Here is a 16,821-nt window from a genome sequence, read left to right as displayed (position 1 = left end):
CGAACCTTAATTAAGCATCTAACATTGTAATTTTGTGTTTATCATGAAACATAGTGTAACTCAAACACAAAAGTTACATGCACAAAATTGCAAAATATACGTAAAGTTTTTAAATTGGTAGATACTCCAACCAAACTAAACTTTGCTTAACTCAACGTGTCAAACACTCTATAACACTATAATCATCAAATACTACTATAACCAACTGTGCACACCAAAAAAATTGAAATTTCCACATGTTCAATTTTTTTTTGAAAAAAGAGAGAAAAATTCACATTCAATAATTGAAATTCAACAAAGAGAAATAGAGGCTCAATGAGTGAATTTAAATTTCTGAACGATAATCCACAGCTTGCAAAAACTAGTTTCATCTACTATGTAAAAAAGAGAAAAAAAAGTTAAAATTACAATTAGAGATTAATTATATTGATTATTGTAAATATTATACATTCTCAGCAACATGAAGAAGTTTCTCTCTTAATTGGTCAAATAAAAAATATACAGAGCATTTGCCAATTTTCAAATTCAATTTTGAATTTAATTTATACCTCCTACTTTCAGCAAGGCGCTATGTCTATTCAATATCCTTCATAGCATCCTGCAATATTAAAAAAAATAAATAAATAAAAATAAAAACGCCATTCAGAATCCTCTCATATTTCCTCAGCAAAGAACCCACCCCACATACCGTGTTTGCATACCGTGTTTGCATGTATCCCGACTAATCTTAAGGAATGACTGTTTGATCGTGGACATATGTGTTTGCATGTGTCCCGACCAATCTTACAGAATGACTGTTAAGATCTTATAAAATGACATTTTATGTTGACACTCACAAAATATCCTACATATCCATAAGACCACTCATTCAATTACATGTACTTTAACTAATATTATGATTGTTTAATTCTACAAAATTTAGTATCATACATCTATGGAAAATTTAATATCCTAAACATCCATTCTACCATATATCCAATTTATGTGTTTTTTGACTAATATCATGTAATAATTATCTGATCCAACAACATTCCATCTCAACATTCTCCAAATACTTAGATAACCCTTTTGAATTCATGACTTGCTCTTTGACCACAATCCCTCCTCAGAGAATGATGAGAAAGAGATGCAAATAAGTTAGAGTTATGAACTTATAAACTATAAAATGACGATCTAGTAAATTTCATGATTATGAGTCCATTCCATAAAAAAATGAGTTCATTTCATATTGGCTAGATTGAAATAAGACTAGGTTCTAAAGAAAGATTTGATTGCATTAAGTCTGTGCTATAGCAATAAGGTATATTACCTTGGCTAATCGTGTAACGTATGCAGCAGCCAATGCTGTTGCCAGCAATCCCAGTCCTAAAGTCCATAGCTGACCATTTCCCCCTCCTAGCAAACCAACTTCAGACTCTTCTTGCTGAAACACCCCAAAGTAAAATTAACAGCAGAAAGAAACAGACAATAAGATTGAAACTCAGGAACTCAGAAATGATCGTTAAGAAAGACAGCAAACCCAACTAAGAATCCAGATCAGAGATTATCTTCAACAGAAAAACCAAATACGATTAGCATAACATGATGCAATCTTGTGTTTATCTTACCTCTTAAAAAGTGTTTTTAAATGTTTTCTCAAAAGAGCATTTTAAGGCTTAGTTTAGAATTGTTGTAGCATTTCAAATAATTACTGATAGCTGCACTTTTAAACAAATCAGCAATAAAATGAAGTAAATAAGTATTTGGTAAATTTCAAACTTAAATGTGAAAAAGTATTATAGAATAGGTATAAAATAGGAATCTTAATACTTAGTTAGAAGAGGCATGATATTTTGGGAACTCAATCTCAAAAGCTACTCTACATAGATTTTAGAAACCAACAGAATTGCAAGAGTGATTTGCTCTAAATTTTCTTGTAATCAGTTTTACCAAACACTAACAAAGGTTAAAATTTCCTCATAATCACTTTACACCCTTGCAAAATCAGTCCCAAATGCACCCTAAGTACATTATTGAATTTTTTTAAGAAACACTGTTAACTGGTCAAATGCACCTTTTCCTAACTGAAATTTTAATTAAAGAAGTACTCATTCATAAAAAGCACATGCCTAAACACTTTAAGAGCCGTGGCCCGTGTCAAATACACATTTACGAGGTAAGATACTATTATGAAAAATATAATCACATCTCTAAGCAGCGGGGGCAACAGGTTGAAAACTTACAATAATTGCACGTCCAAAGGCGCCCGCACTCACATAAGCCCAGGTTCCTGGAAGCATCCCCAGCCAGCTGCATTAAAGATAATAAATCCGTTTACGTTTTCAACAACTTTTTAAGTTCATACAGCGCATAGCATTCTGTACGTATTGATACAACTGACTGAGGAGAATCAAAATAGTATATTGAAGAAAAGGAAAGCTACAATCATTTATGAATTTAAACATCACTATAGAAATGAAACAAGGACAGAGGTACAATTTTTTACATTCATTGAGGAATTGCAAACTGACCTTCCTAACACATAGGGAACAAATTTGACAGATGTGAGTCCATATAAATAATTTCCGAGAGAAAATGGAAGCAAAGGGCTCAAACGTAGGAGTGTGACAACTTTGAAACCATTTTCTCCAATGGCTTTGTCAATGGCAGCAAATTTCTTGTTTCCTTCTACTAGCTTAAGAATACGCTCACGAGCAAAATACCGAGCAATCAAAAAGGCAACACTAGCAGCAACCTGAAATAATATGAGGTAATAAGTTCATAATCAGTGGCCATATGTTAATCTATCTGTTTGTTATACTGGTACAAAAACACTCACCGTTCCACTGATGGATACTATAACTGTCCCAATTACAGAGCCAAAGAGTAGCCCAGCTGACATTGTTAATGGAATGGCGGGAATTGCAAGGATCTAAAAGGTAAGAAATCATACCATAAATTTCACAATGAATAGTTGGCAAAAGTAAAAACATAAACCATGGAAGAATCTCTCGAACCTCCACATGGCAACCAAAAAGTAGTACCACAACTAGCACAGGAAAAACAATATTCATAGTTTTAGCATATATGTTATAGACCTAGGCCAGCATAGTACATTTCTCTACTACAAAAGTATCACGTCCACTTCTTGCATTATGTTCATAGCCCCAGCTCCATATGATTCCGAGGGGGTGAAGTAGACAAAAGACTACAAAGATTTTTAAACTATTAAGTTCTCCAACTGAGCCACCCTAAATATGCCACGCCTTACCACAAAGGGCACCTCTATAGATGTAGAATATTTGAATTAAATAAGAAAATAAGTGTACCTCCAATCCTGCATATACTGCTACGAATAAAGCATATCCTGCTGGACCATATCCTGTACATCAAAAGCGCTACGTTAAGAATTGCATGATTGAGAGAGATCCTTCAGAGAAATGGAGAGCTCCTCAGCTATTCACCATATGCCTTTTTCTTTGGTAATGATTTTATGTTTAAAGAAGATAGAATTATCATAGTACTGCACCCACTTAATGTGAATAACACCATTATTAGATTTTGGGAACTAGAATTAGAAAGCAGATAGATGCCGATGCAGATGGGTGATGACAGATAACTGATTAGTCAATCCATTATGTTTAAACACTCAGTGGTCAAAGGAATAAGTTGTTAACCAAAATGTTTAGGAGGAGATGGTTTACACATTAAATATACTCACAATCACTCTATACCGCAGTGTGTCAGTCTCAGACTTCAGTGAAGAACTGCCACAAACATTTGGCCAAAAGAAACATACTATGTAATCTTATAGTCCTAATATCCAAACCCCCAAGTCGACAGGCTTAAGAACCAGCTCCCACTTAACTAAATGCAAACCACCTCCCATATCAACCCCTTCCCACAAAAAGCTTTCATCAATCTCTCGGATTCTTACAGATCAAGTCTGAAATCCTAACTAAGGACAAAAAAATAACTAGGAACCCCGCCAAAACTGCCCAAACAAGAGAGTCTCCCTCCAGAAAAATGTCTTTTACCAAGACGATAACCATTTCTACAACTTTTCCAGGGCAGGATTTCAAAATAACTGACTTCTTGGATTCCCTCCCAAAGGGAGCCCTAAATAAGTAGAGGGGAACTGACTCTACACCCAACCAAAGCAACCGAGAAGTCTAACTTAGGGGGACAACAATTTAAACCTAAAATGGAGCTCTACCCTCTAAGACTAGAACATATGGTTTGAAAATGTTGAGGATTTCACCTTAGATCAGGGGACCTCATACTCTTTATAAGATAGATGAGTTTTTCCTCTCATTGCTAATTGGTTTTGAGATGAAACCCCATGTTATCTAATATGGTATCAAAACCCATAAAATCTAAATGGGTATTTGGTTCAATAAAAAGAAATTGGAATTCAATAAATAATGGTGAACTCAAAAGAGGCACCATCTTGAAGGGCATGTTGAGCATTCCATGTTAAAAAAAAATGAAGAGACATCACACTTTTTATAAAATAGATGAGTTACTCCTCTCATTGCCAATTGGTTTTGAGATGGAACCCACATTATCTAATAGAAAATTAATAACAAACTAGAATAAACATGTAAGTACAAGAGAAGCATAGGATATTACTCTATAAACTATTAGTGTTTCAAGACTTTCAACTGTTTTCCCTTTTTTGAATGGCAGTAGGCAGTTCAATTAACTCCAGGCATTATATAGTTAAATTTTTCTAAAGGGGAAGCTATAAACTCACATTTCTACAGAAATTGAGGTTAAATTGCATCAGACTCTAAAGAGAGAAGAAGAAGAAGAAGAAGAAGAAGAAGAAGAAGAAGAAGAAGAAGAAGAAGAAGAGGAAGGAGGAGGAGGAACAATATATGATTGCCACATACACAAACACACACAAACAGAATCAGCACAAATTTTAGAACAGCCTTCCGTTACTATAACCAACGCATAATCGAGACCAATTTCAAACAGCAATGAACAACACCCCCCCCCAACAAAAGCAAAATGCTCATTGAACCACAATGAAATCAATCGTGCCACCAAGAAATTCATTCCAAAGTTCAAAACAAAAAAGCAAAATGCGATAAACCATGACAAAATTACCATCAATAAACGTCGAAAACTGATTCAAGAACGCGTTAATCGGATCCCTGTAAACATATCCAGCAAATGCAAATCCACCAATAACCCCAACAAGCAGCACACCAGCCAAAAGGGTGCCCGTAACCGCGGTGCCATCTTCCAAAACGTCTCCATCTCCGTCCACCCCTTTATTCCCTTTATCGCCGGCGTCGTCGTCGTTGGATTTGGGGCTAAAGAGCCACTTGAAGCTCTGAGGGGCGCTAGTGGGTGTCTTCTGAAGAGTGGGTTTCTTGGATTGCTTGAGAGAGGAACAAGGCTTGAGGAAGTGAAAGCGCTTGTTGGGTCTGAAGCTGAAGAGGAAAGAAGAGGAAAGAGGAGGAGAGAAATGGAGAGAAGAAAGACATGGCGGTGGGTTTGAAGATGGCGGCCTTAAGGTCAGAAGGGCGCGCATTATAAACAAAAAAGAAGAGAAGAATTGCGTGAAAGCCGATCAGCTCATCAATGGAGCTCAGCTCACTCAGATAAGAGCAAGGAACAACGAAGAAACTGAATTTTTCTGCAACTTTTTCTCTTATTATTATTATTATTATTATTATTTTGGTTTTGGGGTTTCTTTTTCTTTCTTCTTCTTCTTCCTTTTTCTGTGATTTTTTCTGTTATGTCCATTTATTATTTGGATAGAAATAAAATTAAAAAAAAAAAATAGAGAGAGAGAGAGAGATTTGGGATTATTTGACGTGGGGCAATATAGAACATACAACATCTGAAATGAGAAATTTTCGAACTATTATAATAATAATAATAATAGTGAATGTTCTGGACGGAAAAGAAAATTGGTAATTTGGAGGCAAATGTTTTATCGGTGGATTTAAATCTAATTTTAATTCCTAAATTTAAAATCTTATTTTATTTTACCCTCTAAATTTAAAAAACGTTGATTTTAATCTCTATATTTTTAAAAGATATTTATTTTAATCCATACTCTTAAAATTAAAATTATGTTAATCATTCGATAGAAATATGAAAGAACTTATATTTTTTTTTTATGATTAAACTCTAGATCTATTGAACAAAATGAGGATGAAATATAACGTCAACAATCAATACATTAGGATATTAAACAATCAAAATTTTAAATTAAATATGTCTTTTAAATCTCCTGTTTTGCCACCTTCGAAATTCAAACTCTAGGTTTGATTTTTTTTTTTTTTTTAAAGGAAAAAATTGGTCGGTATTTGTTTCTAATGAAGGATTTTTAAAATGTGAATGTGGACAAAAATTAGGTCTCGGATTTATGGGTGGATGTCTCATGTCATACAAATAAACAAATTTACAAAATTTACAAAAGGTTATTTAAAAATGAAGTTAATGAATACATGTCCATCCTAATCTTTTCTCACCTTTATTGATTAAGAGCATGTTAGAGTTAAGAGTAATTGTTTAAGGATTAGAATTACTTCTCATTTATAAAATTACTATAAAATATATTTATAATAATTTAAAATCAATATTGATGATAGAAGAATTACATTTAAAATATAAATTAAATATTAAATTAATTTCGAATGAATAAATGTATATTTCAAATCACATGTAAAATACACTTTTAGTTATGAAGTTTAAGATTCATGTCTATTTGGTGTTCGAGATTCCAAAAGGGACACTTTAGTCTCTAAAATTTGAAAAATAGTTTTAAATAGTCTATGAATTCTCTTGACCATTAGTTGACTATACTTGTTGGTTTTTTTAAAAAAAAATAAATTAATAATATATTTTCTCTCGTGTTCTCTCACTCTTCGTTCTCCATCATTTTTTTTTAATTTAACAATTTGTGGGAAGATGATTCAAATAATGTTTTTGTTAGTCAATCAATCGTCAAGAGAGTTCAGGAACTATTTAGAATTATTTTTCAAACTTCATAGACTAAATTATCTCTTTTGAAACTTTAGAGATAAAATCGATACCAACTTCAAACATCAAGAATCAAAAGTGCATTTTAAGGGAACATACTATCTATTATCTCTATTTTGGTTGATATACTTTCAACTTTTAATCTGTGTACATTTTAAGATGTCTAATTTAGTCCCTTCATTAAGTTTTTCTTTTGAAATATTTGAAAATATCAATCATCCTCGTATTAATGTCAAACTCTTAAATATATAAAAATGTTGATGTATTGGTATGTATTTAAAATTTTGTGTTTGTTAATCTAAACATAGCATACTAGTTAAGACATTCACGTATGTATGTATGTAACTTTCTTTTGAAATAAATGGCAACTTATAATAAGGAAAAAATTCACAAATAGAAAAAATGTCAAAATATTTTTAAAAATAGCAAAAAAAAAAAAAAATATTGGTAGACTTCTATCATTGTCTATGAATGATAAAAACTGATAGAAGTCTATCACTGATAGAGGCTGATAGAAGTCTATCACTGTCTATTAGTGATGAAAATTAATAGAAGTCTAAAATGATTAAATTTTACTATTTTGTGTAAATAGTTTTCCTTATTTTTTTTAATTTTAAAAAGTCCTGTTATAAGAATGCGTGGAAACGATTTTAAATATTTTTAAGGGGAAACTATCTAAATAATATATGATATTTTCATTACTTCAATTTTAGTTAAATTTTATGATGATTGAATTGCAATTTTTTAAAGGAAAGTCTTCTTATTTTACCTATACACATCAACGTGAGTATAAATCAGTAATTAATAATTATTTTTATCAAAGGTCAAATTTTGTAACTATTTTCAACGAAAGACAAAATAGAATTTTATGAAAATTTAGAGGACAAAGGTCGTAATTGTTCGTTTAAAAATATCTCCACTGTTAGATTGTGATGTTTCATAGCTATAGTCTAAATCACACGCCTACAAGAAAAGATACATCATTTCGTCCTAAATAGTTTTAATAGGACGAAAGATGTGATCGACCTTTCAAACATATTTCTACAGTTAGAGCGTGATGTTTCATATAGAAAATCTAGATTACACTCATACATGAAAGGATATACTATTTTATATGTAACCACTATGACCCAAATTGATAGAGAAGCATTACGAGAAAAACATCCATGTGTTAAATAGACTTTAATATCATGAATTAATTTTAGTCTACGTGTGATCTAACCCTTTCCACTTGGGTTTATTTAAGCGGACCTAGGTTTAGTTAGTTAACTAGGTAGTTAGGTGTGAACATACCCTTATCCCTTGGGTCTATTTAAGGGAAGCTTGTTTTCATATCTCATTGACAATTAATAAAATTTCTCTCCATGATTTGCTTCAAGATTCTTATCTTCATCAATTGGTATCAGAGAACCTCGTGAAACAAACTTGATGGGCACCAAAAACCCAGCTATTTAACTCCTCACGGCTGAAATTGGTAAAGTTTTGAATAACCAAAACAAAGGCAAAGGGAAAGAGGTTGATCATGTTAGTCAAGAAAATCAAGAAAACAGAGGAGCTCGTGACGAACAAACAAGAAAATAGCAAGGACTACAAATTGGCTCCCGAAAGGATCAAGATTTAACAAGAATTCATCTAAGAAAGGCTCTACTCGGGACACCATTAGGTAATTTTGCTCAAATTCTATATTTAAACCATTTTTTTTCCTAACCACCAGCCAATACAACAAGGACCTTTATACCCTATGATGGGTTCTGAAACTGGTTCATCCGAGGATGAGGAAACCCTCCCTCGGTTAGCTACTCAGTAACATAAACACCTACTCCCTTAACCTTCACATTAAGGTTACTTCCAAGAACATCAATAACCACCTTAAGAAGACTACTACAACAGAAATTTCTACCAAGAACAATATCAAATCCTCACAACTACCCTTAATTTCGTGGAAACCAATATTGGAGGAAGCCGACTACAAGATGAAGATTAATCTACCCACTTATAATGGTAGAATGAATACAGAGCTTTTTCTTGATTGGGTAAAGAGCGTTGAGAACTTCTTTGATTATATGGGAACTCCGAATGATAAAAAGGTGAAACTGGTAAGCCTTAAACTGAAGAGTGGGGCATCTGCTTGGTGGGATCAAATCCAATCTAACAGCAAGCTGTATGGCAAGGTCCAATTTGAAGCTAGCCCAAAATGCTTCGATTAATGAAGAAAATATTCTTACCCGTTCACCATGAAAGATTGTTTTACAATCAATTTCAACATTGTAAGCAAGGTATTCGCGATGTGGAAGACTACACGAAGGAGTTTCAACGACTTAGTGCAAGAAATAATTCGGCCAAGAACGAGAATCAGCAAATTGCTTGATGCATTGATGGTCTTTGAACTAAAATTAAGGAAAAACTCTATTTACATCAGATTTCTTATTTATCTGAGGCTATGTCCATTGCATCTACCATAGTGGAAGATGAAATGCAGAAACAAAAACGGTGATCCTCTAGAAGAAACATTTGGGACAAGGCTTCAGCTTAAGGGAAAAGACAACCACAAGATACCCTCAAATCTTCTTCGGATGCTAATCCTTCTACCTCTAAACCAAGGGATCTTGGTGCAACCAAACCCGAGCAAGACAATAAAGGAAGTACCAGTTCTAATACTTCTAAAAATTTGAATCCTTATAGTAGACCTAACTTTGGCAAATGTTTTAGGTGCGGTCAACAAGGCATCTCTCCCAATTGTCCTTAACGAAGGAATTTAACAATTCAAGAAGACCAAGAATCCAGCCAAGAAGAGGAAGAGCAGGAGGATGATCTCCAATTAACTCAACCAGATGAAAGGGATAAACTTTCATATGTGGTGCAACGTACTTTACCTACCCCCACTTCAGATTCTCATGCTAAGAAACATGCACTTCTTCGAACAAAGTGCACGGTTAATGGTAAAGTATGCACAGTCATCATGGATGGAAGCAGTAGTAAAAGTCTAGTGTCTAAAAAGCTGGTTCATGCTCTAAAACTTAAAGTTGACAATCATCCCAACCCATATAAAGTGAGTTGGATAAAAAAAAAAAGGTGGAAAAGTCCTAGTTAACCAAATTTGCACGGTCCCTTTATCCATTAGGAGCTATTACAATGATCAAATAATTTGTGATGTCCTAGACATGGACGTTTGCCGTTCTCTTAGGTAGACCGTGACAATATGACAATCAAACAATTCATAAAGGAAGTGATAACACGTTTGAATTTGATTGGATGGGGAAACAAATTCTCCTTTTACCACTCAATAGCAATATCTGAACCTCTTCAAGCTCACGTCAAACTAAGAAAAAGGGACACTTATTCATTATTCTTTCTAATAAAGAGGCAATTACACATGCCTTTGCCTTTTTAATAGCTCTTCTTATTAAAGAAAGTAATTCATCTATTTTGCCCATCCCTATAGACAGTAGGGTGCAACAACTTCTAGATAATTTTCTTACCCTTACAGCCCAACCAAAAGACCTATCACCATTCAGAGACATTCAACACAATATAGACTTCATACCTGACTCAATATTACCTCATCTTCCACATTATAAAATGAGCCCTTCCAAATATCAAGTTCTTCATGAGATAATTTAGGATCTACTACATAAAAAATATATTCAGCCTAGCCTTAGTCCTTGCGCCGTTCCAACTTTTTTAGCTCTTAAGAAAGATGGTTCATGGTGTTTATGTATTGACAGCTGTGCAATCAATAAAATAACCATTAAATACCGTTTTCCTATACCTCAAATTTCAAATTTACTTGACCAATCAGTAGGATCTCAGATTTTTTCAAACATTGACCTTGCTAGTAGATATCATCAAATCCGAATCTGGCTAGAAAACGAGTGGAAAATAGCATTTAAGACCAACGAAGGCCTCTTCAAATGGTTAGTGGTGTCATTTGGGCTATCAAATGCTCCTAACATGTTTATGTGTTTGATGAACCAACTATTCCTTCCACTACCCAACAAATATGTGGTGGTCTACTTCGACAATATCTTGATTCACAGTAAATCAACCGCAGACCATCCCCTACACCTCAAGGAAGTATTCTCCATTTTAGCTCATAATTCTCTATATATAAACTTTAAGAAGTGTGCACTTCTGACAAATAGCATCTCTTTTTTAGGGTTCATTATTTGTGGCAAAGGAATCGAAGTAGACCTAAACAAGCTCAAAACAATCACTGAATAGAAACCCCTTAAAACAGTAAAGGAGGTTCAATCTTTTCTTGGTCTTGCCTCTTTTTATCGAAAATTTATTAAAAACTTCAGTTCTTAAGTTGCTCCCTAACCAATTGCTTAAAAAAAAGGGAAAATTGAATGGACAGAAACCACTTTAAATAGTTTTAATATGTTAAAAACTAAATTAGCTTTTCCTCCAGTGTTAGCTATCCTTGATTTTTCTAAAGCTTTCAAAGTTGTCATGTTTCTTCATCACCCATGAGAATACCTAACTGAGATAAGATTTTACGATCATCTAGGGAAGGCAAGGATTTTCTGGATGCTGGTCATATAAGATACTCAGATGGGGAGGAAGATGATGGTGGTAGCGATCGCTCTGGGACTGGTAGCAAAAAGAAGTCTGTTATGGCTCATCGTAGGCCTTCAAAGTCCCCCATAATTAATATTTTGAACAAAGATGCTAGTAATTTGTCAGGAAAAAGAACTAAAACAAAGGAGAAGTCTTCTTCTAATGTTCCAAATTGTGACTTTCCAAATGGTAGTCTTGGCAATTCAGGACTTGGAGTTGTCCTCTCCCAACAATCTCATCTAGTAGAATGCTTCTGTGAAAAATTGAATGGGCCCTGTCAAAAGTAGTCTACCTACGAATAAGAACTCTATTCCTTGGTTCGAGCCCTTCAACAATGGGAGCATTACCTCATAAGAAAAGAGTTTGTCTTACTTACTGACCATTACTCTTTAAAATTCTCACTCTAAAAGACATGTTAGTAGAATGCATATTAGATGGATCACTTTCATTAAAAAACTTGACTTTGTAATAAAACATACCTCCGGTACTTTGAACAAAGTTGCAGATGCTTTGAGTAGTAAAGCTAATTTACTAACTCTTTTACGTGGAACTATCATAGCATTTCATCATCTGCCTAGTACCTATGAGAATGACCCCGATTTTCATCTTATTTGGCTGTCTTGTATGAATAATAACAGTTGTAGAGTTTTTCACTTATTAGATGGCTTTCTATTCAAAGGAAACCAACTGCGTACTCCAAGGTTCTCTTAGAGAAACCATCTTACAGAAAGCTCACTCGAATGGTTTGGTTGGCCACTTTGGAAGGGATAAAACTCTTCTTACTGTTAGCGAACGTTTTTATTGGCTCAACAATGCTATGGATATTGCTAACATTTTTTTTAGAGAATTTGTTAGGATACAGGGAATTCCCAAATCTATAGCATCGGACAGAGACGTCAAATTTATGAGCTTCTTTTGGAAGTCTTTGAAAAAATTTTGGATCAATTTTAAAATTTAGCACAACAAGCCACCTAGAAACGGATGACTAAACTAAGGTGATTAATAGAACACTTGGAAATCTCTTTCAATGCCTTTCAAGTGACAGACCACGACAATGGGATACTTGCCTTGCGTAAGCAGAATTTGCTTATAACAATATGCAAAACAAATCAACAGGAAAATGTCCATTTGAGATAGTCTATACTAAACTTTCTCGTCTCATTTTTTATCTCACTAATCTTCCATCTTCTGTTGATCTTAGTGCAGAAGCAGAACAAATGGTGGACATAATCAAACAATTACATCAAGAAGTGATAGATCACCTAGAAAAAGCAAACGCATCTTACAAGGCCAAAGTTGATGAGAACAAGAGACTCCAAACTTTCCAACCAGGAGATCTAGTAATGGTTTTCCTAAAAAAAAAATCCAAACTTCCAGCAGGCGTTCACAACAAGCTCTCAAACAAAAAACTTGGCCCTTTTAGGGTTGTCAATAGGATTGGAGAGAATGCATGCCAGCTTGATTTACCAACGTCAATGAATATCAGTTCTACTTTCAATGTCGCTGACCTAACTCCCTATTATGCTTTGGACAAGTTCCAACTAGCAACATAACTCGGAACAAGTTAATCTTTGTAAGAGGGGGAAGTTTGATAGAGGGGCATTTTGGGAAAAACATCCATGTGAAATTGACTTTGAATATCATGAATTAATTTTAGTCTAAGTGTGATCCTACCCTTCCCTATTGGGTCTATTTAAGGGGGCCTAGGTTTAATTAGTTAACTAGGTAGTTATGTGTGAACAAACCCTTATCCCTTGGGTCTATGTAAGGGATGCTTGTTCCCATCTCTCATTGACAATTAATAAAATTTCTCTCCAAGATTTGCTTCAAGATTCTTGTTTTCATCACAAATAGATATATCAAGAGCAAATGAAATAAATGTGGATTCAAACATATCTCCACTATTAGATCATAGCATTTCATATCTATGGTCTAAATCACACCCATACGCAAAAGAATACATCACTTATCATGTAACCACAACAACAAAAATAACTATAACAAAGGACAAATTTTGAATTAATAATAGATATAAAGGTAAAATGAAAATATAAAGATTCACCCCCCATAATCTATTTTATATATAATTATAGAATATTTTAATATTTCTATTAAGCTACTAAAAATAAAACTCCACAAAAAGGTACTTAGGAAGATTTCTTTTGGTCATGTTATTCACTGTTTGTTATTATTTTGGTTCAACATCATTTCTTTTAAATAATGTTATTTTAATAATTATTGACAAATGTAGGGTTGGGCTGAAAGAATTGACAAGAATATAGTAGGAAAATCGTGGACTCGGTACACGATTACTGAGTAAGCACCTAAATCGTGGACGGGGTCTATGACTTCCTCATCGTTCACGTGAATCTGGCACACAGACTGCCACATGCAGGGTTGACCAAGAAATCGTGGACCGGGTCCATGACTCCCTAACTTGTGTACTTGGTACACGACTCCATAATCCCAACACCTACCCCACGACCTTTTCCCTTACTTTCTTCCCCATCTCAGGCTTTCCTTTCTGCCTTTCTCTCACAGTCACTGTCCACCAACCATCCATCATCTTTTGCTCAATCGTGTGTCGTACTTTCTGCCACCTGTTGTTGGCTTTTTGGCCCTTAATCTCAAATTAATTAATTTTAATTAATTAATTAATCAATGTTTTAATGATAAAAAACTCAATTTTTAATTACTGAAAATCTTAGTGTTTTAATATGTCCATAGCGTAGATCTCGGAACAATGATTCCAACACCTCTTGAATCACTCAAATCGGAGCTAAACCGAAGACGATATGATCGAAACAAGTCTATAGAGAAAATACCATGGTGGATGACGTGGCATAACCAGACCATTTGCATGTAGACAAGTGACAACATATTGGTTGAATGGTGGATCATTAAGAGATTAACATATGATGGAATTTTGATTTTTTGATTAATTTAAAATAAAAAAATTGAAATTAAAAAAAAAATTAAAAGGAAAATAAATTTAATATTATTTTATATTTGTGTCTAACGGCTAGTTTACACATGGTATGTTTTTTATTTTTGGATTGACTTTAAAGAGAATGAATTTAAAAAGAAAATGAATTAAAAGAAAAATGAATTTAATATTATTTTATGTTTGTGTCTAACGGCTAGGTTTTGACACATTATTTTTTTTTTAATTTTTTGGATTAATTTTAAAAAGAAAATGAATTTCAAAAGAAAATGAATTTAATATTATATTTTGTTTTGTATCTAACGACTAGTTTAGTTTAAAATCTCCACCATTGATTTTTCTTTTCCAAAATCAATGGTCCAAATTAATTGTGGTTTCTAAAATTTTTTCCATATCTATATAAACCATCTTCCTCTCCAAATTTTAAACCAACAAATTTTACCTTTCATAATCCTCAAAAACTCAAAAGTTTCATTGTTGCTCTCTCTAAGTTCCCAATTTTTTTTCTTTTCATCTTATTCTTGAGAGAGTATTATTGTATAGTGAGGATAAATTTGTTGAGTGCTTAAACTTGTAAATCCACTCTACTGAGAGTTGTATTGTGTTCTTCAAAAATTCCAACATTTGTAACGATTTGATCCTAAACCGTAGAAAGGATCGGGTTTGCTCTTGAACTCGTAAAAGAAGCAGTGGTGTAACGGTTGAGCTCTAATCCGTGGAAAGAGTCGGAAAGATTTTATTCAAATTCTCAAAAGGCGCTTGGGGAGTGGAGTAGGTCGAGTTTGACAGAACCACTATAAAAATTACGGTGTCTTCTTCTCTAACTCTTTCCTTTTCATTTTTGCAATTAATTTAAGCAATTTATTGTATGTTAGTTTGTTCTTATTTATTTGCTAAAATTTGATAGAATTAAATTATCACATTTTTTGTCATCTTATTTGTTGCATAATTTGAATTTTTCTTATTATTTATAAAAAAAAGTGTATTAATTAGTTTAATTGGGTTTTTTTAAAAAAAAAAAAGTTTAATTAAACCCTATTCACCTCCCCCTCTACGGTTGTCATATCGATCCAACACCTGCGACCATAGGTAACATTTTTTCCCAATATATGAGATTGTACTCCATAGATCTAGTATTTTATTTAAATGTATGCATCAAAAGCTAGAGTTTTGATCTATTTTGGTTGAAAATTTGGGAGATCTAGTATGTGAAGTTTGTTTTGTCTATGATTTGAATTGTTTATTTTTTTTTTTTGTAGTTTAATATTATAAGTTGGAGTGAAGATTTGGTATGTAGTTTTTTTTTATTTAAAAGAAAATATTTGGACCATTATTGTATTTGAGTTTGGACTGCACGTGTAGGTTTATTATTTTGGTTGAAAAAAAAACAAACTTTTTGGACGGGTTATAAACTAGAGTTTGGATTACCTTTTGGACTGATATTGGATTGGGCTGTTAGTATCAACGTATTAAGTTAGACTTTTTTTTTTTTATCAACTATAACAGTTGTAAACATTGGAGTAAACATATCGATGTGTCATGAAGATTTAGTCATTCTTGAACCTGAAAATGATGAGGATGGTGATATTGGCGTAGAACTTGATGAATTATTTGGAAACGATAGAAGTGTAGAACAAGATCTTGAGTTGGTACCATCAGAAATGTTCACCTAGATAGATTGGGACATTACTTATTCAACCTGTGAACGAGAGTCAACATTGGAGGAAAGGAGTAGATGTGTAGATAACTCTAGTTTAATACAAAAAGGAATGTTATTTGACATTAAAGTAGATCTAAAACTAACCGTAAAACAAGACTACGTGACATAACACTATGAGATTGTTTGTAGTAGAATCGAACCAAGATATTTGGTATGTGAGATGCAAACAATGGAAGGATGGTTGTGATTGGAGGTTATAAGCATGCCGACATAGGACTCATGGGCTGTTTGAAATTACTAGACTTGAAGGAGAGTACACATGTTTGTACTCAAAATTGATATATGAGCATTCATAGTTTGATGCAAATTTTATGAGTATTTAAATTCAAAATATGGTTAGAGTTAATCTTAGGGTTCCTGGTCTTACTCCAAGAAGAAATAAAAAAAATATGGGTATAATGTTAATTATATACGTGTGTGTAAACAAAGAAAAGCAGTGATTGCTGTTTTTGGTGATTGGGAGAAATCATATTCAAAGCTATCGTATTGGTTGAGTGTTGCTGGACATTACAACCCTAGAACACGATCAGATTGGTAATTTTTTCGTCTAATGTGCCAGATACGACAATTTTTGTTGAGTTTTTTGGTCCTTCGGTCTTGCAAGAGAAGGATT

At 33.4% G+C, this 16,821-nt stretch overlaps 1 protein-coding gene across 1 annotated transcript; it reads right to left on the bottom strand.

Annotated features, from left to right (window-relative positions):
- Positions 1 to 398: 398 nt before the first annotated feature.
- Positions 399 to 5,699, bottom strand: LOC120079801 (TVP38/TMEM64 family membrane protein slr0305). Its single transcript, XM_039034205.1, has 7 exons — positions 5,095 to 5,699; positions 3,309 to 3,361; positions 2,819 to 2,911; positions 2,511 to 2,734; positions 2,223 to 2,289; positions 1,310 to 1,423; positions 399 to 598 (listed from the first exon to the last, which is right to left on the bottom strand). Exons 1-7 carry the CDS (start codon positions 5,522 to 5,524, stop codon positions 575 to 577), a joined length of 1,005 nt encoding a protein of 334 aa, XP_038890133.1. The 5' UTR covers positions 5,525 to 5,699; the 3' UTR covers positions 399 to 574.
- Between the last annotated feature and the right edge of the window lie 11,122 nt (positions 5,700 to 16,821).

Source organism: Benincasa hispida, chromosome 6 (genome assembly GCF_009727055.1).
Source record: "Benincasa hispida cultivar B227 chromosome 6, ASM972705v1, whole genome shotgun sequence".
NCBI classification, from domain to species: Eukaryota; Viridiplantae; Streptophyta; class Magnoliopsida; order Cucurbitales; family Cucurbitaceae; genus Benincasa; species Benincasa hispida.
The sequence above is the reverse complement of the archived record's forward strand: the minus strand, read 5'-3'. Positions and strand labels throughout refer to the sequence as shown.

Coding starts and splice junctions, on each gene's coding strand:
- LOC120079801 (XM_039034205.1), bottom strand. CDS start 5,524: ATGCGCGCCCTTCTGACCTTAAGGCCGCCATCTTCAAACCCACCGCCA. Junction 2,290..2,510: donor GTTCCCTATGTGTTAGGAAG/GTCAGTTTGCAA, acceptor TCTTTAATGCAG/CTGGCTGGGGATGCTTCCAG. Junction 599..1,309: donor ACGTTACACGATTAGCCAAG/GTAATATACCTT, acceptor TTAATATTGCAG/GATGCTATGAAGGATATTGA.